Here is a 24,290-nt window from a genome sequence, read left to right as displayed (position 1 = left end):
TATCAAATGTTAACTTTTGACAGTAATAAATAAGCTCATTATTTACTGCTAATCTTAAAATTAGACTAATTTGCTATACTACCTTATTATAATTAACAAATGAAGCAAGAGCATAGTTGCTCAATTTTGGGAGATGAAGAAATGTGTTACAGAAACATAAGAATTATACGTGTCATCAGGAATACATTTTTCATCATTCACCAGACAAAAAACTGTGCCAATATTTTTCATATCCTCTTAGAATATGCGAATCAATAGCAATGTTCATTGTGCCAGCTTCACAAGGACAATTCGCAGTCATTGTTCTAAATCAATTTGATCATGAAAATAATCCCACTGCGTTGTTTTGTGCCAACACGTAACTAAATTCTTAGTCAATTTTGGTAGAATGTTTTTACAATAGGGCCACCTTCCTAATTAGTACATTAGCCATTCAGTCTTGACAATTTAGATTTGATTGTTTTATTGTTTTCTCCAGGATCCCCTAAACATAAGTGGTTGTTGGTTTTACTATGAATTCTAAAAATTACAAGATTTCGCTCTGTAGGATAGCTGCACTGAAAAGAACAGTGCAGCACAATATTTATTCGGGATTGCCACCCAATGCCAAGTACTGATGACAGATTTGATTCTTGGAGAAACTAATAGAGAGAAAAAAAACCTGAAATACTTGGTTTAAATAATGGAAGAATTGATACCTTAGCATCTATGTAATCTAACCTATTTGGACAGCAGAATGTTATTCTGAACCTTAGCGATGCAAGGCGCAAAGGGACAAAGAACCTTTATCTGGTGAAAAACTATATGATATAGGAAGTTACAAACTACAGTAGTAGCAGGCATTTGCTGCACAACAGCAGAAATACTGCAATACATTTGCTCATTTTAACAGCGCTTGTCACGATCTCTGCATTTCTCCAAAACTTTACAGTCCTTTCAAAATGTAGTCATAGCTCTAATGTATTGAAGGGCAGCAAACCCCTACAAACAACAATGGGCCAATGATCAGATAATCTATATTTTTCATCACTAATCAATTAATAAATTTCGGCCAGGACCCCAAGCACATCTACACTCGGCTCCCTGAATGCTGGTTTTATTTGATACCTTGAGAGAATAGATGAAGCTTTTTTTTAAAAAAAAGAGTCTCAACTGAAGAGAGTACCTCTTCCATTTCTACTCTCTGTCAGCTTAAATTTTTAGTTTGTAAATTTTAATTCTGCAGCTGAACTTGAATTCACAGATTTTAAATTCAAATGTAACAATGAAGCCAAATGAACCAAAACTGTCAGATGTTTCTTCCAAACTGCGCAAGGGCAGCTATATTGTGGAGAAGCAAAGGCTGAATAACATTAAGCCCCATATGACTGGAAGATCCACCATTCCCTTTGTCAGGCAAGGACAGACAGTGCCTCGCCCAGTAACTCAGTTGGCGTCAGGCAAACTGGAACCTGCTTGTGACTGGAACATGGCTGTTGACCGTGACAAAAGGCTAATATTTCTCTCAGAAATAGCCAGTACCATCTCAGATCAGATTTGGTCTTGTGATCCAACAGTCTGAAGGTTGTAGTAATCTCAGAGCTCACAGTGCCCTGGGAAAATACAGTCTGCGAAACGTATGAGCGGAAACATGTAAGATACACTGAGCTGCCCACAGATGCTAAGCAGCATGGATGGAAGGTCCAGATTTTCCCAGTAGAGGTTGGCTACAGAGGATTTGTAGCTATTTCCATGGTCAGATTGCTGAAGGGATTGGGAGTCCAAGGCCAGTGCCAGTGCCAAGCTATAAAAGGACTCTTGGAGATAATGGGTGTGGCAGATGTGACAGTTTAACCTTCAAATCATCAACTCTTACACGATAGCAAGAGTGGGCATAGCAAAAAGACACCAGATGGTAAGGCTCTTTCACATCAGCAAGGTCTCTCCCAAGCAGAAATTTCACAGCAGACAAGTTTTAAGATGTGCTATCCAAGCTCTTTGACAAAGCTCAAAGAAACGGGCAAGGAGGAAGACCAAAAACCAGTAGTCGGCCACAGAAATTGAGTGCAGCAGACACGAGAAACATCAATCTGATGTCCCTTCTAAATTGGAAGAAGTCTAGCACTGCTATCAATTTTGAACTTACAGAAACCACTGGAACCCAGGTACACCCCTCTAGAGTCCAGAGATGTCTCGACAGAAGAGGTCTTCATGGAAGATTGGCTGCTAAAAGCCATTCCTCCAAAGTGGAAACAAATCCAAGAGACTCACTTATACACAAAAACACAAGGATTGAGGTGCTGAAAAATGGCAGCAAATTTGAAATTTTTGGCTCAAACAGGAGGCAGTTTGTCTATAGAACAGCTGAAGAGCGCTACATGGATGAGTGTCTATAGCCAACAGTGAAGCACAACAGAGGTTCCCTGCAGGTTTAGGGCTGCATTTCTGCAAAGAGGGTTGGTGATTTGGTGAAAATTAATGGAATCCTCAATGCTGAGAAGTAGCAAATTTTCATCCATCACACAATACCATCAGAGAGGTGTCTGATTGGTCCTAACCATTCTGCAGCAGGACAATGTCCCCAAACACACGGACAAGGTCATAAAGGACTATCTTCAGCGCAAAGAAGAACAAGGAGTTCTACTACAGATGGTATAGCCTCCACAAATGCTTGACTTCAACATTATCGATGCTGTCTGGGATTACCTGGAGAAACAGAAGCCAGCAAGACAGCCAAAGTCTGCAGAAGAACTGTGGCAAGTTCTCTAAGGTGCTTAGATCAATGAACGAGCCAATTTTCTTATAAAACTGCATGACAGTGTACCCAAGAGAATTGATGCAGTTTTAAAAGCAAAGGGCAGTTTCACTAAATATTGATTTAGTTTAGGGTTTTTTTTAACTGTTTACTGCTTTCGATAGTAATTTTTTTTGTTATTTGGTAACTTCTCATTTCTTCACTTTTGAAAGCATCTTTGCCTTGCAGAATTTGTTTTACATGTGTCTAGGACTTTTGCACAGTACTGTATGTATCTGCCCAAAGGGATAATAAAACTAAAGAGCAAATTAATCCTTTTACTCCTCCCACTTTCTACTTCACAACTGACCTTGGAAGAACTCCTGGGCTTAAATATTATTCTTAGCAGTTATAAGACCTTTAGTTCTGAATGAGAAGGATGAAAGTTCAAAAGACATGATCAATATTATTCCCTTAAGAATGAATATTTTAATGTGCTACTGATAGAATTTTAAATGATTTTTTAAAGATGTAATCATTTTCTGATTTAGAGGCATCGCAAGCAAGGCCAACATTTACTGCACGCAATGTTTCTTGCAAAGGTGATAGTGAACCACCCCCTTGAACTGCTGAGGTCTGATAAAGATACTTCCACAGTGCTGTTCAGTAGGGATTTTGAGGATTTAAATACAACCACACTGAAATACGAGTGGTATATTTCTAATCAGCAAGGTGAACTAACTTGGAGGGGAGTTGCCTAATGCTCTCATCATTTTTGGTGGCAAAGGCTAATGGTTTGAGAAGAGTTGTTAGAGTACATGGGGGTAACTGCACTGTGTTTTGTCAGCAGTGCAATAACACACAGAGTGTGAGTGGGGTACAAAGCTGTCAGAGCGGCACTCACCCATACAGGTGGTTAGAGTTCAACCACACCTCTGAATTGTGCCTTGTGGATGATGGAAAAGCCAGCTTCAGTTTACTAGCATTGGAAAGGAAGTATAAGAACCTAAAGACCCACATTCAACATTTAAGGAAAAGCTTCTTCCCTTCTACAATCAGATTTTCGAACAGTCCATGAACACAACCTCAATACTCATCTTTTTGCACTGTTTATTTATTTTTGAAACTTACAGTAGTTTTTAATGTCTTGTTCTGTACTACTGGTGCAAAACAACAAACTTTACAACATTTGTCAGTGATAATAAACCTGATTCTGATTCAGTTTGGTCCATGTTTAAACCAATGTTCTGCTAAGGTTGGTAAAACATAAAATGGGCATTGGCAAATAGCTTGTTTGTAAATAACTGCTATTTGGTAGCACAGTTCATCATAACTTCCATCACTTTACAGATGATTGAGAGTAGGCTGATGACATGACAAATTCTAGAATTGGACTTGACTGCTTTTTTGTGAACAGGACATACACAGGCAGATTTTCACATTATCAAGTTGATGTAACTGTGCTGGTAGAGCTTGGCAAGGGAGCAGGTACTCCTGGTCTTTAGTAACACAATTGGGAAGTTGCTTGGACCGATAATCACTATCTCAAGTGCTCTCAGTCTGCTCATTCCTTTTCTTTCTTTTCCAATCTTTTTATTATTAATATCAACATAATAAGATTAATACATAGATAATGGGATTACAAACATACAAATTTAAACTGAACATGAAAGGATACATAAGTAATAGTTACAATATAAATGAGTCTTCCCTAATCATGGATGATACAAGTAACATATAAACAAAGGAAAACTAGGTATATCATAATATATATATTTTTTTAAACAGAAAAGAGAAAAATTTAAAAAAAATTAATTTATGCTGGAAAAACTAATCTAACAACCTAATAACTAATAAGGAAAAAAAAGAAAAAAAAAAAAAAGGAGAAAAAATATAGATGAAAAAAAAATGGGCTGTTTATAATATCTAACAAAAATACAAAATCATCAGTGTCGTCAACGCCGATCCTCTCAACATATGTAAAATCAAAACTGGAAAAACAAATAGGCTTGGAACAGGGTCACATTACATCATATGAAAATATTGAATAAATGGTCTCCATATCTTTTCAAATTTAATAGAAGGGTCAAATACAACACTTCTAATTTTTTCTAAATTTAGACATAACATAGTTTGAGAAAACCAATGAAATACGGTAGGAGGATTAATTTCTTTCCAATTCAACAAAATAGATCTTCTAGCCATTAATGTAAGAAATGCAATCATTCGACAAGCAGAAGAAGATAAATGGACTGAGTCCATCATCGGTAAACCAAAAATTGCAGTAATAGGATGAGGTTGTAAATCAATGTTCAATACCGTGGAAATAATATCAAAAATGTCTTTCCAATATTTTTTCAACAGCGGACATGACCAAAACATATGAGTTAAAGACACTCAGAATGACATCTGTCACAAATAGGATTTATATAGGAATAAAAACGAGCCAATTTATCCTTAGACATATAAGGCCTATGCACAACTTTAAACTGAATTAATGAATGTTTAGCACATATAGATGGTAAATTGACCAATTGAAGAATTTTATCCCAATTCTCAATAGTAAGGTTAAGTTCTCTTTCCCAATCATTTTTAATCTTACAGAAGGGCTCTGAACGTATTTCCATAATTATATTGTAGAGTTTTGATATTACACCTTTCTGAGAAGGATTTAGTTCTAACAAATTCTTCAAAATACCCGAAGACTCAAGATTTGGAAAGGTAGGAAGTACAGTATTTAAGAAATTACTAATCTGTAAATATCTTTAAAAAAAATGAAATCTAGGCAAATTATATTTATTAGATAATTGTTCAAAAGACATAAAACAATTATCCAAAAATAAATCAGAAAATTGTAGTAATCCTTTAGTCTTCCAAGCTGAATAAGCTTGGTCTATAATAGAAGGATAAAAAAAAGAAATTGGATACAATAGGAATATTTAAAACAAACTGAGTCAACCCAAAAAATTTCCGAAATTGAAACCATATACGTAAAGTATGTTTAACTATCGGATTGTCAATTCGTTTCTGCAATTTAGAAAGAGCAAAGGGAAGAAAAGACCCTAAAATAGAACCCAATGAAAATCCTTGTACAGATTTAATTTCCAAGTTCACCCAATGAGGGCTAAAAGATAAATCCCAATCCTTTAACCAACATATCAAATATCGGATATTGACTGCCCAATAATAAAATCTAAAAGTAGGCAATGCCAATCCACCTTCCTTCCTTGCCTTCTGTAAATATTTTTACCTAATCTAGGATTTTTATTCTGCCATATATATGAGGAAATTTTTGAATTAACATTAGCAAAAAAAGATTTCGGAATAAAAATTGGTACCGCTTGAAATATATATAAAAACTTGGGTAAAATAATCATCTTAATAGCATTAATCCGACCTATCAGAGATAAAGATAATGGTGACCATTTAGTGAACAAACATTTAATCTGATCGATTAAGGGTAAAAAATTAACCTTAAATAAGTCTTTATAATTTTTGGTGATTTTAATCCCTAAGTATATAAAAGAGTCATTAACTAATTTAAAAGGTAAATTTCCATAAATTGGAACCTGTCTATTTAAAGGAAACAATTCACTCTTATTAAGATTTAATTTATACCCGGAAAAATTACTAAACTGAGCCAACAATGATATAACTGCAGGAATGGATTTCTCAGGATCAGAAATAAATAATAATAAATCATCTGCATATAATGATAACTTATGTATATCCGTCCCACGAGTAATGCCAAAAATGTTCGGTGATTCTCTAATAGCAATTGCCAAGGGTTCTAAAGCAATATCAAATAATAATGGACTAAGAGGACAGCCTTGTCTAGTACCCCGAAATAAACGGAAAAAGGGAGATCTTTGATTGTTAATAAAAACTAAGGCTACTGGAGTATGATATATCAGTTTAATCCAGGAAATGAATGTCGGACTAAAATTAAACTTCTCAAGCACAGTAAATAAGTATGGCCATTCAACGCTATCAAATGCTTTCTCCGCATCTAATGAAATGACACATTCTGAGGTGCTATGTGAAGGAGTATAAACAATATTCAATAATCTCCTAACATTGAAAAAATAGCGATTTTTAATAAAACCAGTTTGATCTTCCGAGATAATTTGAGGTAATACCTTCTCCAGCCTGGATGCCAGTAACTTGGAAAAGATCTTGGAATCTACATTCAATAAGGATATTGGTCTATAGGATGCACAGTCAGTAGGGTCTTTATCTTTCTTTAATATTAAAGAAATGGAAGCTCTATAAAAAGATTGTGGCAGATTACCCAATCTAATTGCTTCTTCAAAAACCCTACATAACCAAGGAGAAAGAGTAGAGGAAAAACATTTTAAAAATTCTACTGTATACCCATCTGGACCTGGTGCTTTCCCAGAATTCATAGAGGAAATAACCCCTTAATTTCTGCATCCGTAATAGGAGTTTCTAATATTGAAAGATCATCTGATGATAATTTTGGAAAATTCAATTTCCCAAGAAAATCATACATGATATTATAATCATGAGGGAATTCAGAATGATACAGGGAGGTATAAAAATCTTGAAAAGATTTGTTTATCTCATCATGGTTAACTGTCAAATCACCATTCTGCTGATGAATCTTAATAATTTGGCGTTTAACCAAAGCATTCCTCAATTGATTAGCTAACAGTTTACCCGATTTATCACTATGTATATAAAAATCAGATCTGGTTTTCATTAATTGATTTTCAATCGAAGATGTAAGTAATAAACTATGTTCCATTTGAAGTTTAACCCTTTGTTTGTAAAGCTCCTTACTAGGAGCAATCGAATATTTCTTGTCAATCTCTTTAATTTTATCAACCAATAAAAGAGTTTCCTTCTTAATGCGTTTTCTCAAACCAACGGAATAGGAGATAATCTGTCCATGTATATATGCTTTAAAAGTGTCCCAAAGTGTTCCGCAAGAAATATCATCCGTGGAATGTTGAAAAGAAGAAATCGATCTGTTCCTTCATAAATTTAATGAAATCTGGATCTTGCAGTAAGGTAGAATCAAATCGCCATTGTCTAGCACTAGAAGCTGTATCCATAAATTTAATAGAAAGTTTTAATGGAGCATGGTCAGAGATGGCTATAATATCATAATTACAACCAATTACCGATGGAATAAAACAAGAGTCAATAAAAAAAAAAATCAATTCTCGAGTAAGAATGATAAACATGTGAGAAAAATGAAAACTCTTTGTCCTTAGAATGCCTAAATCTCCAAATATCAAAAATTCCATTATCAGTCAAAAAAGAATTAATATAAGTGGCCGACTTATTAGGTAAAGTCTGAGTAGATATAGATCTGTCTAACAAAGGATTTAAACAACAATTAAAGTCACCACCCATTATTAACCTATATTCATTTAGATTAGGTAGGGAAGTAAATAAGGACAAAAAAATCGGGATAATCCACATTTGGAGCATAAACATTAACCATAGCAACCTTTTTGTTAAAAAGTAACCCAGTAATTAACAAAAATCTATCATTCAGATCCAAAATAATATCGTGTTGGACAAATGCAATAGAGGAGTCAATAAAAATTGAAACTCCCTTTACTTTAGCATTCGAATTTGAATGGTACTGTTGGCCCTCCAAAAACCTAAAAAAACGATGATTGTCCTCTTTCCTCACATGAGTTTCTTGTACAAAAATAATATGTGCATTCAGTCTTTGGAATACTTTGAAAATCTTTTTCCGTTTAATCAGATGGTTTAAACCATTAGTATTCCAAGAGACAAAATTAATGGTCTGAGCCATATTTCTGAAATCAACCCTTTGGTATATAAAGGGTTAACCAAATTATGAACTCATGCACCCGGAAGAGGAACAAAAATAAGGGGCAGACCCGGAAGTGACGACATCACGGACATTTTAGTTGTTTAAAATCAGCCCAAATGAAAAAACTAAAAAAAACTGATAAAAAGAACAATGGATTTAGAAAAAAAAACCACCCCCCACCCAAGAAGAGAAAGCCCCTCCCAAGCCAGGAGAAGGCTGGGAAGAAAGAGAAATGAAACTAAATCTACCCCCATATCAGCAGAAGGCAACTCCATATATAAAGGAAAAAAAGATCCACCCAAACTCCAAAAAAAATGATCACTATAGTAAAACAAACTTCTTAATATAATTGCTAGTAAAAAAAACAAAAAGAATATAATCACTAGTAACTTATAAATCGGGTTAAAACCCAAACAAACCAAAAAAAATTTAAACTGTGATAAGAAATGCATTATAGGAAGAAGACGAGAGAAAAAAAAAGGCGAAATCAAAAAAAAGCAAAAAATATTTTAAAGAAACCGCCATCTTAGTAAAAAAAAATTCACCTTTGAAGGATTAATAATAATGACCAAAGATAAAGTACAGTGGTTAAAGTAAGTAAAAGAAAAAGATTAGTACGTCGAAAAAAAACTTTAATTAGAATATAAAATATAGCGTAAACCTGCACCAATAGCCAGAAACAAAATCTGGTTTTGGAAACAAAAACTGTTTTGTAACGATCAAAATCACTCATTTATTAAAAACGAGAGTCAAACAGTAGAATAATGCTCATCCAGAAAGCTTCGAGCTTCAGATGTGGAGAGAAAAACACGCCGTGGTGCATTCGGAGGCGAGATTCTGAGCTTCCCAGGGTATAAGAGCGCAGGTTTTAGATTTTTCTCATAACTTTCGGACATCAGCGGTTTAAAAAGAAGCCTTGCCTTCATTACTTCTGGGCTAAAATCCTCCACTAATCGAAAATCGAATTCTTGGAATTTGACCATCCCTAAACGCCGAGCCACACGAATAAGTTGCTCTTTGACATGCACATAGTGAAATCGGACAATTACAACCAGTGGTTTAGATGCAGAGCTTGGTGATCGGCGCATAATTCTGTGGGCGTGATCAAGTAACGGAGGACTGTCTGGGAATACAGAAGGAAACCCATCCTTTAAAAGTTGAGCAGAATACTTCGAGAAGTCCCCTTGTTCAATACCTTCCGGGAGACCAAGTATGCGTAAGTTCTGTCTTCTGGACCGATTTTCAAAGTCGACACTCTTGGCTTTAAGTGTTTCCACCTGTTTAATCGTTGAAGATAATTTCTGCTCCAGTTTTTCGATTATCAAGTCTCGCTTCCGAGCGTCCTCTTGCAAAGTTGCAATTAGAGCTTGCTGCTGGTTAACTACTGAATCAGTTTTATCCATATAATCCTGAAAAGCCTTTATATCTTGTTTGAAAATTTGTCGTCATTCTTCAAATTTTTCATTTAAAAGCTCCAATAACATTTCATAAGTCAATTCAGTGCGCTTAGGATCGGTCTTCTTTTTCCTTCCGTTCCCGTTAGAATCTTTCCCGGGTTCTCACCCTTTAGATCTCAAAGCCATTTCTGTACTCATTTCTTCAAAATTCACAATAGACTCTTAAAGGTAAGTCCAAAAAAGTAGCAAGAATCTTTTGGTGTAGGTAAAAGTAAGTTAAATAAGGGTGATCATAGGTTAAAAAAAAGTAAAGGTTATGGAGCGAATCTGAAACAGTGCTCACTCCATGAGCGTCTCCTGCTGACCCCCCCAGTCTGCTCATTCCGTGTAATGTCATGGAGTTTTGTGATGGTAGAGGCTGGAGAGAAGCCAAGATCTATTTTGCACAATGCTGGGCATCATCGTTGTTGAGACTGAGGATATTCTTGGAATCTCTTCTTCTGTTAGGTGTTTAACTGTTGGTCATCAATCATAATTAGAAATGGCTGGATAAAGCTTCAGTCCAATCCAATGATTATTTTTCCTTTTTTATATGTTGTGTTCACTTGGTTGACACTTTCATCAGTTTTACATATGACTGGTGCTACACCCAGAATTCCCTTCTGCTCCCTTCAATGGGCCAAACTTGGTAGAATGACGGATGGATATGCATGAGATTATAGATTACAGTAGTGTACATTTCTAGTGGTCCACAGTATCTGATACTTGCCTGGTTTTCTGATGCATATCTGTTTTGAATCTATCTCAATCAGTTTGACTCAAGTGCCAACAACATCATGGGTACTGTTATCAATGTGAAGCTGGAACTTGGGTCTCCACAGGGAACCATCCTGTGGTTAGTATACCATTGCCACCATGGACAAAGGTATCTGACACATATGAGTCATGAGGACAAACAGGTTTATTTTACATGTTAGTTTATTTATATTCTATATTCTTTAGAGCTCATTCTATGGTTATGCCTGCAAGCTACTCTTGGACATGGGCATAGAAGCACTCATGACTGATGGGAGATTTGAAAACCCTGGAGTGATATTCTCAGGAATATTACCTCCTGCCTATATGCTACTGTGCTGCCACTCCTGGTGGGTCTATCGTACTGATAGGACAGGACACATCTAGGGATTGAGATAAGAGTATGGAACATTGACTGTAAGGTACAGCTCTACGACCATATCAGTCTATTGCTTGACAGTTCTCCCAACTTACTGTGAGAAGCACTTTGTTGACAGTGATAGGAGCAACTTTGTCTTCCCTAAATTTGGTGGTTGAATCAAAACAGCAGGTGATGTCTGGTTTTATTGTTGTTCTCTGTATGAAAGTAGCAGTGATGGTATATCTGAATGTTTTGGTAGTCATTTCAGAGAGCATTTAGGAGTCAACCACAGAATTGATCTGGGGTCACAAACAGGCCAGACCAGGTAAGGATGATAAATATCTTCCTCTGAACCAGATGGATTTTTCAGTAGTTTTTACTAAAGCGACTGATTGTACTTCTTTCCTCGCCAAAATACTGGATTATTAAATGATTTTAAATTCAAAACTGCCATGGTAGAATTGAACTCAGGTCTTTAAATTGTTAGTCCAGATCTCAGCTATTATTATGAAAATCTGTAAAATCCCTTCAACAGTGGACACTAAAGACAAGCAACACAACATGAGGAACAAACCCTGACAATCCTTCGCTCATCACCTGTAAAAAACTCAAACTTACATTCATCTTACTCCTGATTTTGGAAACTTGCAGTGTTCAAAATGTTGATGTTTATTTTCTTCAATGTAATTCATTTCTTAGAAAGAATTTTGGCTGATTTGGACATGTGAAATTACTATCTAACACTTTCTTGTTGATCATCAGTTAATGCTAAGAATGTAAAAAAAATTAACACAACAAAATTTAAATTAAAAAGTTGCCAGACTTGTTCTTCATACAGATTCCTGATCTCAAGAAACGACTGCCATTAACACAAATTAATTTTGCTTTCAGTTATCATTAAACTGGACATTGGTACCTCCAAGAGGACGACAAATTTGTCATAGTTTGGAGGCTTGCATACCTCAATGACTCGGACAGCTATGTTGACTGGAGTCAGGGCTTTATGCTTTGGCTCTTGGAAGGGTCATCTATGCCAAACAGGTCAAAGTGTAAAGAACAGACTAAGAGTGGTCCACCGGTCGTCCAGGTTCAGGGGTTCAACTCAGGCTAACAACCCTGACTGGTAAAACAAAACTGTTACTGAAACAGCAATGAAGACTCTTTCTACATCTGAGTGTTTCAATACCCCTGAGTCTCCACCAGGGCCTTGCATGACTGACAGTAGTGGAAACCCAGAGGAAGCTACTGATACGATAAATGAAGCCCTGAACACTGCCAGAGATGGCAGACATTCATTGCTGTCCTAAACATCAGCAGCATTACAAGCAGTAAGTAAGGACACTGGTATATTGTCTTACGATTTCAATGAACCAATGAAAAAGACAGTGACATACAAAAAATTACTCAGAGAAATTATTAAGGGGAAAAAGGCAGTACTATGACACAAGAAACATCAATCTTAGTATTATCCTGAGAAAAAAGCTAATGGTTCTATTAGCATACACTTCCCCACAATAGAGATTTCTTTATTTTATAGGCTCCAAGGGGAAAATCTGATCTTTGAGATTTAACCCGTCTATAAAAGAAAATACCATAAAAATGTAACGAACTTATTATATATCCAAATGCCACAGGTTACTAAATCACCATCATCCAGTAAACTACAGTATAAAGTAGCTCATACCTGAAAAAGCTCCTTAAAAGAAGGGTGTACTGTGGGATTAGGGACAAATGGCAGTGCATAAAAGGGCAAAAACTCTGTTGTCTGACTTAATGCTGCTCCTCTAGTTTCTAGGTATGTTTTGAAATGAGAAGTTCTTTCTTCCAAATCATCCTTGTCCTGTTGAAAAGATATTAGCATTAACAAAAGGAGGTTCAATTAACCATGCTTCAATTTAGTAAACACACTTTATTTAACTCAGACTTATGTGACTCTTGAGATGCTGTCAGATGTCGTCCATTCAATCAACCATTGCTACTCTTTTTACCAAATTTTCTTTTACAGGATGAGAAACATATATTTCAAATAATTATGTTAATTTCTTGTAGCTAACCACTTTTATCAATTTTTATGCTTCATTCCACTACTGCATATTTGAGTAATATGTATATCAATCTGATAAATAGTGTTCATCTAAATTAATAGTCTGCAGAAGTGGCGGTGTCTGCTTCTCATAAAAGAAATGATAAAGAATGAACAATTATGTATTATGACTAAGTTAAGAGGAAATTTTCAATAAAAAACAGAAAGTGCTTAAAAAAGGCTCAGCAGGTCAGGCCACTTCATTAGAACTGTAATGAGATAAAAGCAGTTTGTAAATCTGCAAAGAATGTGGGGATGGGGCATGCCTATCATAAGGTAAAATGAGGGTGACCATGGGGAATAAGCTATAAAACAGGGTTATCTGTTTAATAAGTGAATGGGTACAGTCAGAAGATGAAGACATAGAATAAAGAATGTGTAAGTTGGATAATACAGAGCAGAAGAACTAGCCTTGCAGATCAGGTTGGGCATGATCTCCACTCCAAGAACATTTTCAGTCTTGGCAATGGTACTCCATTTACAACATAACAGTCAGCTAGGTACCATAGAAGTTCCATCTCAAACACAACATTATTAAGTGCTGAGATAGTTTTGAACTGCATGTTTTACCTGTACTTGTCTATCAATTTTTTTTTATTTTGTGATTTTACAAATACAGAAAAAGATCAAAAATATATTCTTTTGCAATTCATCACTTTCATCTTCTATAGCAGCAACTTTACATCAACCAAGGCAATGTCACTGCTTGTTACTGAAAGGTACAATGTAATACAACTTTAAAATGTATGTTATGTTCTTATAGAGCTAAAAAACTGCTTAAAAAACATTCACCACCATTATATTAAGTTCCCTGCTATCACATGATCAGATGCCTCTCAAACTCAAATCTAAATACAGGATTTTTCAGATTCTGTAAACTTCATTTACAGAAGTTAAGCTGTGCTAGCAAATTTGAAAATATTACAAACAATGCAACCAGTTAAATACCCCAGAAAGAGCTTGCAAACTGAATTTAAATACGGACCCCAATACTAAAAAAGTTTTTTTAATATATGCTTCCTTGTTGAAATGGGTATAGGAAAAATTATGATAATGGAGGATATTTGTTGCAAAGTAGTGAAAGGATGGACAGTACAAACAGAACAAAACCAGATCCAGTGGGTTAATGGAGAAGATGGATGGTGATTATGCTTTTCTGTCTATGTCATGTGTTGCAACAAGCAAGGCTGTGGGTTAGGTTACCTAGCCATGCCTATAAGTTAGGTTGCACTAATAGTGAGTGAAACTTTGAGCTCATCACAGATGTGTAACTGGTAGAAAATGCAGAAAGTCCAATACTGATGTCAATTTGGACATGAAATGTTAACTGTTTTTCTTTCCAAAGATGCTGCTGGACCAGCTGAGAGTTCCTACCATTTTTTCTGTTGTTTTTTTTTCTTCAGATTTTGTGCACTTGATTTTTTATTTGGATTTTCACCTACATATTTAACATATTCATATCTTGGAAAGGGAATTAAACCAAGATCCCTTCAGACAGGGAATGAAGAATAGAATAGGTTATTGCAGATAAAGTGCTGCATCTCTATTAAAATGACTTAACTAGAGATACAGTGAATTGGAAAGCAAATGTCTATGCCATTGCAGCCAGAATGACATTGGAACTGGTTTTGGGATTCAGAATGCACAACCATTCCTTAATATTATATAAGATGAACAGGAAAGGAATGGAGGGTTATGGGCTGAGTGCAGGTCGGTGGGACTAGGTGAGAATAAGCATTCGGCATGGACTAGAAGGGCCGAGATGGCCTGCTTCCATGCTGTAATTGTTATATGGTTATATGAATTAACTTGACATAAGGTAGGACAAAGATAGAGATGGAGTGATAATGGGGGAAATCAGGAGGATATTAAGGTGAATCGTCAACTTGACCGACAAACACTGTTATCTTGTAATGTTTTAGCATTGTAATTTTAAAAGAAAACTGTTAAATCCAATTTTCTCATACCCTCATCATTACAAGCACAACATTAAGATAGTTTTCTATGTAATCAGCAGTCCACTGAATTCTCACCAAAGTGATCATTTCCTTTGGTTACCCTACGTGGCAAGTTAAACCAACCGCAAAACAGTAACAACTGAACCCAAGACCTTTGTTTGCTATGACATGCCTTGAACAACTAGACCATTCCTACCATATTTAACATTTACAAATAAAATCAAGAAAGTTACCTTGAATTTTTCACTGATAATGTGAAACTATTAAAAATACAAAGATAAATCAGCACCATCTGCTGGATAAATTTTGTTACCTCAACACAACCCATTGCTGACAATGAAATATCTACTTGCTTTGGTATTAAGATACAAATGCCCCATGTGTGGCAAATGTCAACCATATTGATTGTTTATTGACAAATAAAGAGCAATACATCATAGAAATAACATGTGAAGACACATATTTTTCAATTTTGAGCAGGTGATTTAAGTACATGCTATAGGTACATTTTGAACTGGTAATTTAAGTCTGTGGGAAGAACTACTCAATTTGAGAGTTGCTTCTTAAAATGATCTTAATATTAAATACAAGAAAGTGAAGAATGTACAGATTAAATGCCCCCTTCACACTCCATACTTATTATTCTGGTCAAACATTAAGACTTTGTTTCTTGAAGTTTATTCTTTTGATTTAATCAATATCTATATGGTTGCTCTAACTTTTAAAATACAAAGCTTATAAAAAGAAATTGTTCTCAAATAGCTTAATTAATGCTGAACAAAGTACTGTATTATCCAATAAAAAAGTTAGAGCTATTTCATTTTGTAACAATATTATAACCCTCCAAGCCTCTACAAAAGAAAGGTACAGGTAAATTTAAGTACAAAATTCAGCAAAAGTTTGTAAAAATATATTTGTCACATGGAAATTAAGAAAGTAATTCAGTATTTATATTTAACTTACAGGTTTTCCACTAGTATTCTTCAAAGGATAAATGGCAAAATGAACATGAAGGTGAAACTCCAGCTTTCTAAGCAGCTGATTATTTTCTCCAGCATGAGGTGAAATGTACTGCTCCCAAAGTTTGAAGAATGCCTTTCTATTGCCTTCATCAAATGCTTCAAGTAAATTTTTCTGTTGAAAAATGGGATAACAAAGTTACTTGTCTGCTTTAAAAAGAAGTGGTATGAAGATAATGATTTCCAAAAGAAGTTGTTCTTGTACTTTGGGATCCCTTGATGTACAGGTGCACCACAGGGTGTGGGCTTAGCCCCCCCCCCCCCCACTCTGTTCACTTTATACTGTGATGCTAAGTACAGCATCAATGCCATATTTAAATTGTGGGCCAAATCAAAGCTGATGACTAATCATCATGTATAAAGGATATTGAGAATCTGGCTGAATGGTGCCACAACCTCTCACTCAATGTCATCAAAACCAAACAGCTGATTATTGACCACAGGTGAAGGAAACTGGAGGTCCATGAGCCAGTCCTCAATAGGGGAATCAGAGGCTGAGAGAGTCAGCAATTTTAAACTCCTCGGCATTATCATTTCAGATGATCTGTCCTGGGTCCACCATGCAACTGCCATTACAAAGACATGGCAGGGTCTCTGCTTTCTTACAGGTTTATGCAGATTCAGCATGTTATCTACAACTTTGAGATGCACAGTGTAAAGTATTTTGACTGGTTGCATCATGGCCTGGTATGGAAACACCAATGCCCTTGAATGGAAAAGAAATACAAACGTAGTGGATACAGCACAGTCCATCACAGGTAAAGCCCTCCCCACCATTCAGCACATTTACATGGAGCACTGTCACAGGAAAGCAGCATCTACCATCAAGGAGCCCCACTGTCCAGGTCATGCTCTCTTTTTGCTGCTGCCAACAGGAAGGACATACAGCAGCCTAGGGATCCACAACACTAGCTTCAGGAACAGTTATTACCCCTCAACCATCAACTCTTGAACCAGAGGGGTAACTTCACTCAGCTCAACATTGAACTGTTCCCACAACCTATGAACTCAATTCTCATGTTTTTGATATTTATTGCATATTTATTTATTTATTTTGTTTTTGTATGTGCACAGTTTGATGTCTTTTGCACATGGTTGCTTGTCTTTTTTGGTTATGTTCCAAGCCTACACTAGTGTCCGTCCCCCACTTTTCCTATGCTACATCAACGACTGCATTGGTGCTGCTTCCTGCACCTAAGTGGCGCTCATTGACTTAATCAATTTCGCTTCCAACTTCCACCCTGTCCTCAAATTTACCTGGCATATTTCCGACACCTCCTTTCCCTTTCCTGATCTCTTTGTCTCTGCCTCTTATTTACTGATTATAAACTCAAGGATTCTCACAGCAACTGGACTATACCTCTTCCCACCCTGTGACTTGTAAAATCACCATCCCCTTCTCTCAATTCCTCTCTCTCCACCACATCTGCTCTAAGGATGAAACTTTACATTCCAGAAAGAAGATGTCCTCCTTTTTCAAACAAAGGGGCTTCCCCTTCTGCACCTTCAACACTGCCCTCAACCACATCTCTTCCATTTCACGCAAGTCTGCCCTCACCTCATCCTCCTGTCACCCTACCAATGATAGGGCTCTTCTTGTCCTCACCTACCACCCCACCAGCCTCCACGCCCAGCATATAATTCTCTTTAACTTCTGACATCTCCAACAGGGTACCACCACCAAACACAGCTTTCCTTCCCACCCACTTTCTGCCTTCGACAGGGATTGCTCCCTAAGTGACTCACTTGTTCATTCGTATCTACCCTCTGAACTCCCTCCTGCCACTTATCCTTGCAAGTGGAACAAGTGCTATACCTGCCCATATACCTCCTCCCTCACTACTATTCAGGGCCCCAAACAGTCCTTCCAAGTGAGGCAACACTTCACCTGTGAGTCTGTTAGATCATATACTACGTCCAGTGCTCCCGGTGTGGCCTTCTGTATATCGGTGAGACGTGACATAGATTGGGAGACCGCTTCACCGAACACCTACACCAGAAGAAGCAGGATCTCTCAGTGGCCACCAACTTTAATTCCACTTCCCATTCCCATTCCGATATGTCTATCCAAGGCCTCCTCCACTGCCGTGATGAGGCCATACTCAGGTTGGAGGATCCGCACCTTAAATTCTGTCTGGGTCGCCACAAACCTGATAGCATGAAACGTCTGGTAACGCCCCCCCCCCCCCCCGCCTCACTATTCTCCATTCCATTTCCCTCTCTCACCTTATCTCCTTGCCTGCCCATCGCCTCCCTCTGGTGCTCCTCCCCCTTTTCTTTCTTCCATGGCCTTCTGTCCTCTCCTATTAGATTCCCCTTTTCCAGTCCTGTATCTCTTTCACCAATCAACTTCCCAGCTCTTTACCTCACCCCTACCCCTCCCAGTTTCACATATCACGTTGTGTTTCTCCCTCCCCTCCACCCACCTTTTAATTCTACTCCTCATCTTTTTTTCTCCAGTCCTGCTGAAGGTTCTCGGCCTGAAATATCAATGGTACTCTTTTCCACAGATGCTGCCTGGCCTGCTGAGTTCCTCCAGCATTTTGTGTGTGTTGGTTGTGTGTCTTTTCATTGACTTTATTATCTTTCTTTCCATTTACAGTGAATGACCATAAGAAAATGAATCTCAGGGTAGTATATGTTGCCATCTACACACTTTGATAATAAATTTTGAACTTTGAATTTGATTATCAGTTTATTTGTCATTCATTCTTGGAATATAGGCACCACTGGCAAAATCAGTATTTTTCCCTTATATCCAACTGACTTAAACAGCATGGTGAGTTACTTTCTTGAACTGCTACAAACATTCTGGTGAAAATATCCCCATAAAGTTATGGGTAGGATGTTCCAAAACTTGAGCCCAGTGATGATGGAAAAGGAATGTATTTCCAGAGTCAGAACTGAAGGGAAGTTTTCATATACCTGCTGCCTATGGATTTGGCAGATACTATCAAAGTAGACTTAGTAAGCAAATGCAATACAGTTGGCAGTTCGCGTCGAGCAGATGAATATATAGGGCAGTGGATGGAATGAAAAATCAAACTGGCGGCTTTGTCATTGATGGTATCAAGCTTGACTCATACTGGAGCCTCAGTTATCCATTTGATCACATCCTTGAAAAGTAAGGAGTGAGCCACTTAACATATTAGTGCAATACAGCATGAAATGGGCCCTTCAGCCCAATTGGTCCATGCCAACCACTGCTAGTTCCAGTTCCACACAACCCTCCTACCCATGTACCTATTCTAAATGCCTCTTATATATGGCAATTGGATCCATCTTGCCTACTTCCTCTGGCAGCTCATTCCAAGTACACACTACCCTATGTAAAGAGGTTACCTCTCAAGATTGTTTAATGTCATTTCCTGTACATGTATAAGGAGAACAAAATAATTGTTACTCTGGATCCGATGTAGCCCAAAAAAATACAACAATAATAACAAAAAAATACAATAAATAGAAATACATAAGAAAACTTATATTAATAAATTGATTGTATGTCCTTAAAAGCGATGCTAGACTGCACTTAAGGTGACTGACAGAAAATAATAAAGTCAGGCTGATGTTAGTGCGTGTAGGTGTAGATCAGTCTGACTGCTGATCCTGGTTTGGATGCCTCAGGTTTCTTTTAAATCCCCAAACCTGGGGAAAAGACTTTGACTGTCCAAATTATCCATGCTCGGAATGATTTTATAAACTTATATGAGGTCACCCTTCTTTGTCCTACACTAAGGAACAAAGATCAGTGTGGCCAACTGCTCCCAGTTACTCAGGACCTATAGTCCAGGCAGGATCGTCATTAACTCTCTTTTGTACCCTCTCTAGCTTAGCAATGCCTTTCCTATAACAGGGTCTCAAAACTGCAGGCAATACTCCAAGTGTGGCCTCACCAACAAATTATATAACTGCAACATAAAGTCTCTGTCCTGACTGATGATGGTCAACATGCTAACCGCTTTCATCACCCTCCTGCCTACTTTCAGCAAACTGTGCACTTGTGCTCCAAGTTCCTCAGTTCTACCACACCTGTCAGTGCCCTGTCATTTACTGTTTAACTTCTATCCCCCCAGTTTGAATGTCCACAATGCATCAGCTCAACTTTTCTCAATTGAAATCCTCAGTTCATCTCCCTAATCAATCAAGATCTCTTTGCAATTATTTGCAACCTGCTTTACTATCAAAGTTCAAAAAACATTAATTGTCAAAGTATGTATGCAGTATACAACCCTGAAAGTCATCTTCCCCACAGACTGTCACAAAACAAAGAACCCAATCAAAGAAAAAGTATCAAATCCCCCAAACACAAAATAAAAATCACACAAAGAGCAACAAAAAAAAATCAAAAACACAGAATTTAAAACAAAAAAGGCATATTTCAGTACAGTTCAACATGATTCTTTAATTTAATATAATCGGCAAACTTATTAATCATGCAATTTACATACATATCCAAAACATTTACATGCTTAATGAATAACTGCGGTATCAACACTGATCCCTTGGGCACCTTACTCATCACAGGCCTCTATTTGGAGAACTGGATGTTAACCATCACCTTCTGCTTCTGATCATTAAGACAATTCTGAATCTATCTCACTAGTTCACCCAAATCCCATGCAACCTAACCTTTCAGATCAGTGTGCCATGCAGCCTGATAATGACATTGATTATGTCTTTATCAATATACCTAAAAACATGTTTCATTATAAGATACTTATTGTAATACTGAATACATAAAATTTTTCAAAAATACCTCAGAATGTAATATTATCTGCGGTCCGTTTTACTTAAACAAATCTCACTTAATGGTACAAAGAACACATTTTACCTGAATGCGCAATGTCTTTGAATTTTCGCCAGCACTCACTGGTGATTTTGGGATGGTCTTTCCCTTGTTCTTGCATTCCTCATCAAACGCATTCACTGTTTCTTCAAAAGTTGCAAACTTTAAATACTGCATGGGAAACATAAACAGTTTAAGGTGCAGATTTATTAAAAGTGTCAACATTAAAATGATTAATGGTAAATGTTATTATTCTTGACAGCAAGTGAAGACAAAGTTATCTCAGGTTCAAAATGAGAATAGGATGAAAATTAAGATTCCACTTCTTTGAATTAGTGCATTCACCGGTGTCAATTTGTATTAAAAGTCTCTCTTTCCTCAAACCAGTTTCCCAATAATCAGGGATCATAGTTTTCTGTGGCAGAACATTGTAATTAATTTTATTATATGATTAGGTTTTCTAACTTTTCTCATGTTAAGTGCCTAAAAGAGCAATATCTGAAACAGACACAACAAGTGAAATTAGTTATCTCAATTAACTGGGACAATAATTAAATTTACAGATTGTGAAATTAAAGTGAAAAATCTTGGAAATATACAGCACAGAAATTTAATTCCTACTCAAGGTCAGAAAATAAAAAGGTTATAGGGGAACAAAAAATGACTAAGAATGAGAGGAGGAAAAATGTGGAAACATAATTATTTTTATTTCAAAATATTGCATTTTAAAGATATGAAACAACAGTTCTAATCTGTGGAAATGAGATACCAGTTAATTTCCAGGAATCAAGGAGATTGCCCATCAGTAATTAAACTCATTCAACAGGTATATCAACTGACATGGACAAGATTGAACCTTTTGTAATGTTTACTTCACATCTACAATCAAAAGAGCAATTCTGCACAATCAGTAGTGACAAGGACAGTGCAATTTTGACTTATTGTTAATAATTTAGGTTAGAAATCTTTTCATGTCCAAAATGGCAAACTCTTTCCAACCTACCTCCTTTATCAAACCATTTAGTTCAGCTTCATACGTCAAGTTGTCCCCCATGATCCATAAATTGTACTATCACCTCATAGTCAATCTATATTAAAACAAAAAAATACACATAAGGATATGAGATATATCTGGCAGATCAGATAAAGGAGAATCCTAGGTGATTTTATAAGTATATTAAGAGGAAAAGGGTTATTAGGGAGAGAATGGGTCCTTAAGGACTAGTATGCTCACGTACGTGTGGAGTCATAAGAAATGGATAAGGTTGTGAGTGAATGCATTTTATCTGTATTTACCATGGAGGTCATGAAGTTAGGGAAATCAGAGAAAAGAACATTTATTTCCTGAATAAAAACACAAAATGCTGGCAGAACTCAGCAGGCCAGACAGCATCTATGGGAGGAGGTAGTGACAACGTTTCGGGCCGAAAGCCTTTGCATCACTGGAAGAGGCTTTGCAGTAGTGAATTCAAAGGCAACATGAGTGAATCTGCAGATGCTGGAAATTCCTGAAACCTAATGTTATTATAAAAGAGATTTATAAAGTCATGGGGCATAGGCAAGGTGGATGGACACAGTGTTTTTCCATGGGCAGGGTAGCCTTAAGTGAGGCCAAAGGTTTAACGTGAGATCAGGAAGATGTAAAAGGGATTTAGTGTAGTGGTCATACAGAATGAGCTGCCAATCAAAGTGGTCAAAATGGATATCATTAGAACACTGAAAAGACATTTGGGCAGGATCACGTATAGTGAAGGTTTAGAGGGACATAGGCAAAAGAAATTAGTTCAATCAAGGTGGCACCTTGGTCAGCTTAAAATGCCTATTTCTGAGATGTATAACACAAAGAACAAAGGGAAGCCACTGTATTGCCACCAATCATGCACACCAGACTCTCTCACATCATTTCATATTCATTCTTTTGTTCCCCTTCTATTTCTATTGTTTAAAAGCCAGCAGATGAGTTTGACAAAATTTATTACAGGTAAAAAAAACTTACGGTGTCAAGAAAAAGTATCTGTAGACCAGAATACCCCCCCCCCCACACACACTAACAATTGACAAAAATGTAAAACAAATATCTTGCATGTTTGAAAACAAACTGCATATATCATACAATGAATACTGAAAGAATAACAAGTACCCATCTTCATATAACTGAGATACTGTTTTAATTTAAACAGGAAGTAAAGGCAGTGCTTAATGTATAAAACAAATGCCCTACAATGTAAGCCCATCACCACTGTTGTCCTATGCGTTTGTTTTGTTGGTCACTTGGCACTATGGGAGCGATGAAAATTAGATGAACTCTTTCCTTTGATATGCTCCTGTCTGCCAAAGCAAATTTGGTGGGGGGGGGGGCGATGGTGGGAGTTCAATATGACCATCTACCTCCTTTGTGGCTGAAAATTATGGAAGTGAATATAAACAGCAGCTGCTGCAAATCTTGAGCATTACACACAAAATGCTGGAGGAACTCATCAGGTCAGGTAGCACCTATAAAGGGGAAAAACAGCCGACATTTCGGGCCGAGACCCTTCATCGGGACTCAGAACTTAATCTGCCTTTCATAAACGAGGATATCACCTTATTTGGTTTTATTTTGACTCATCTGATGTTGGCATCATTGGCAAGGGAAACATTCCCTGTCTCCCTATGAAAAGGATGGTCATTCTTGACCAATGTAGGGAGCACAGGAAGTTCACGGATTGTGATGCAGTAACATGGAATTTATTTTATTAATGCTTGTTTTTTCAAAGCCGCCCCTTTCTCAAGAGAGAATACGTCTTTATTTCTCCCAATACTACAGAAAACAGTCAATTATAAAGCGCGAAAGAAGAACAAACGCATGCAAATCAAGAAAATCTCACGTTATTTAAAACTGATCTTTCCAGATAATCTGAATGAGGCGTTAGAAACATGCGGCCAAGCTAATCGGGCCCATCCTGTTTATAATTACCAATCCCCATTCAGCTCCAGTTCAAAACAGTTATTTGGCCACCGTATGTTAAAGCACTTACAACTGAATAACTTGAGCTTTGCCACCGTGCAACGAAGCACCGTTACCGGCAGTCGGCCGTTCGCCGGAAACGGCTCCTTGGCAACGGTAAGCAAAACACACGGCAAACAACAACAACGCAACTCGTCGTAAAGTGTCGTAAGGCTCCCGGACCGCCCCCCGGCGCCAAGGTGCGGAAGGATGGCGGCAGGACTCGAGTGGAAAGGTTGCAGATACTTCACTCCCCAGCACTTGCGGAACCCGCTCCTGACTCTTCGGAGATTAAGAGCTCATGATTCCAGCATCTGCAGTCTCATGTAGCACCATGGCCCTAAAAAAAGTCTCGTTTTTACTGTGCACTGTACCAG

The 24,290-nt window shown here is 37.1% G+C and overlaps 1 protein-coding gene across 7 annotated transcripts in view; it reads right to left on the bottom strand.

Moving 5' to 3' along the window:
- Positions 1-24,041, bottom strand: part of armc9 (armadillo repeat containing 9) — a 113,304-nt gene extending 89,263 nt beyond the window's left edge. For all 7 annotated transcript variants that reach the window (XR_012098376.1, XM_073041192.1, XM_073041194.1 and 4 more), the window contains exons 1-5: positions 23,945-24,041; positions 21,931-22,015; positions 20,973-21,098; positions 16,086-16,256; positions 12,766-12,921 (exon numbers count right to left, since the gene is read on the bottom strand). Coding sequence is in view for 6 of the 7 variants with exons in the window: in XM_073041192.1 (XP_072897293.1) it covers positions 12,766-12,921; positions 16,086-16,256; positions 20,973-21,098; positions 21,931-21,981 (504 nt within the window). In the remaining variant the exon portion in view is untranslated. The remainder of the gene's footprint in view (positions 1-12,765; positions 12,922-16,085; positions 16,257-20,972; positions 21,099-21,930; positions 22,016-23,944) is intronic.
- Positions 24,042-24,290: the final 249 nt, after the last annotated feature.

This window comes from Hemitrygon akajei, chromosome 3 (assembly GCF_048418815.1).
Source record: "Hemitrygon akajei chromosome 3, sHemAka1.3, whole genome shotgun sequence".
In the NCBI taxonomy this organism is placed as follows: domain Eukaryota; kingdom Metazoa; phylum Chordata; class Chondrichthyes; order Myliobatiformes; family Dasyatidae; genus Hemitrygon; species Hemitrygon akajei.
The sequence above is the reverse complement of the archived record's forward strand: the minus strand, read 5'-3'. Positions and strand labels throughout refer to the sequence as shown.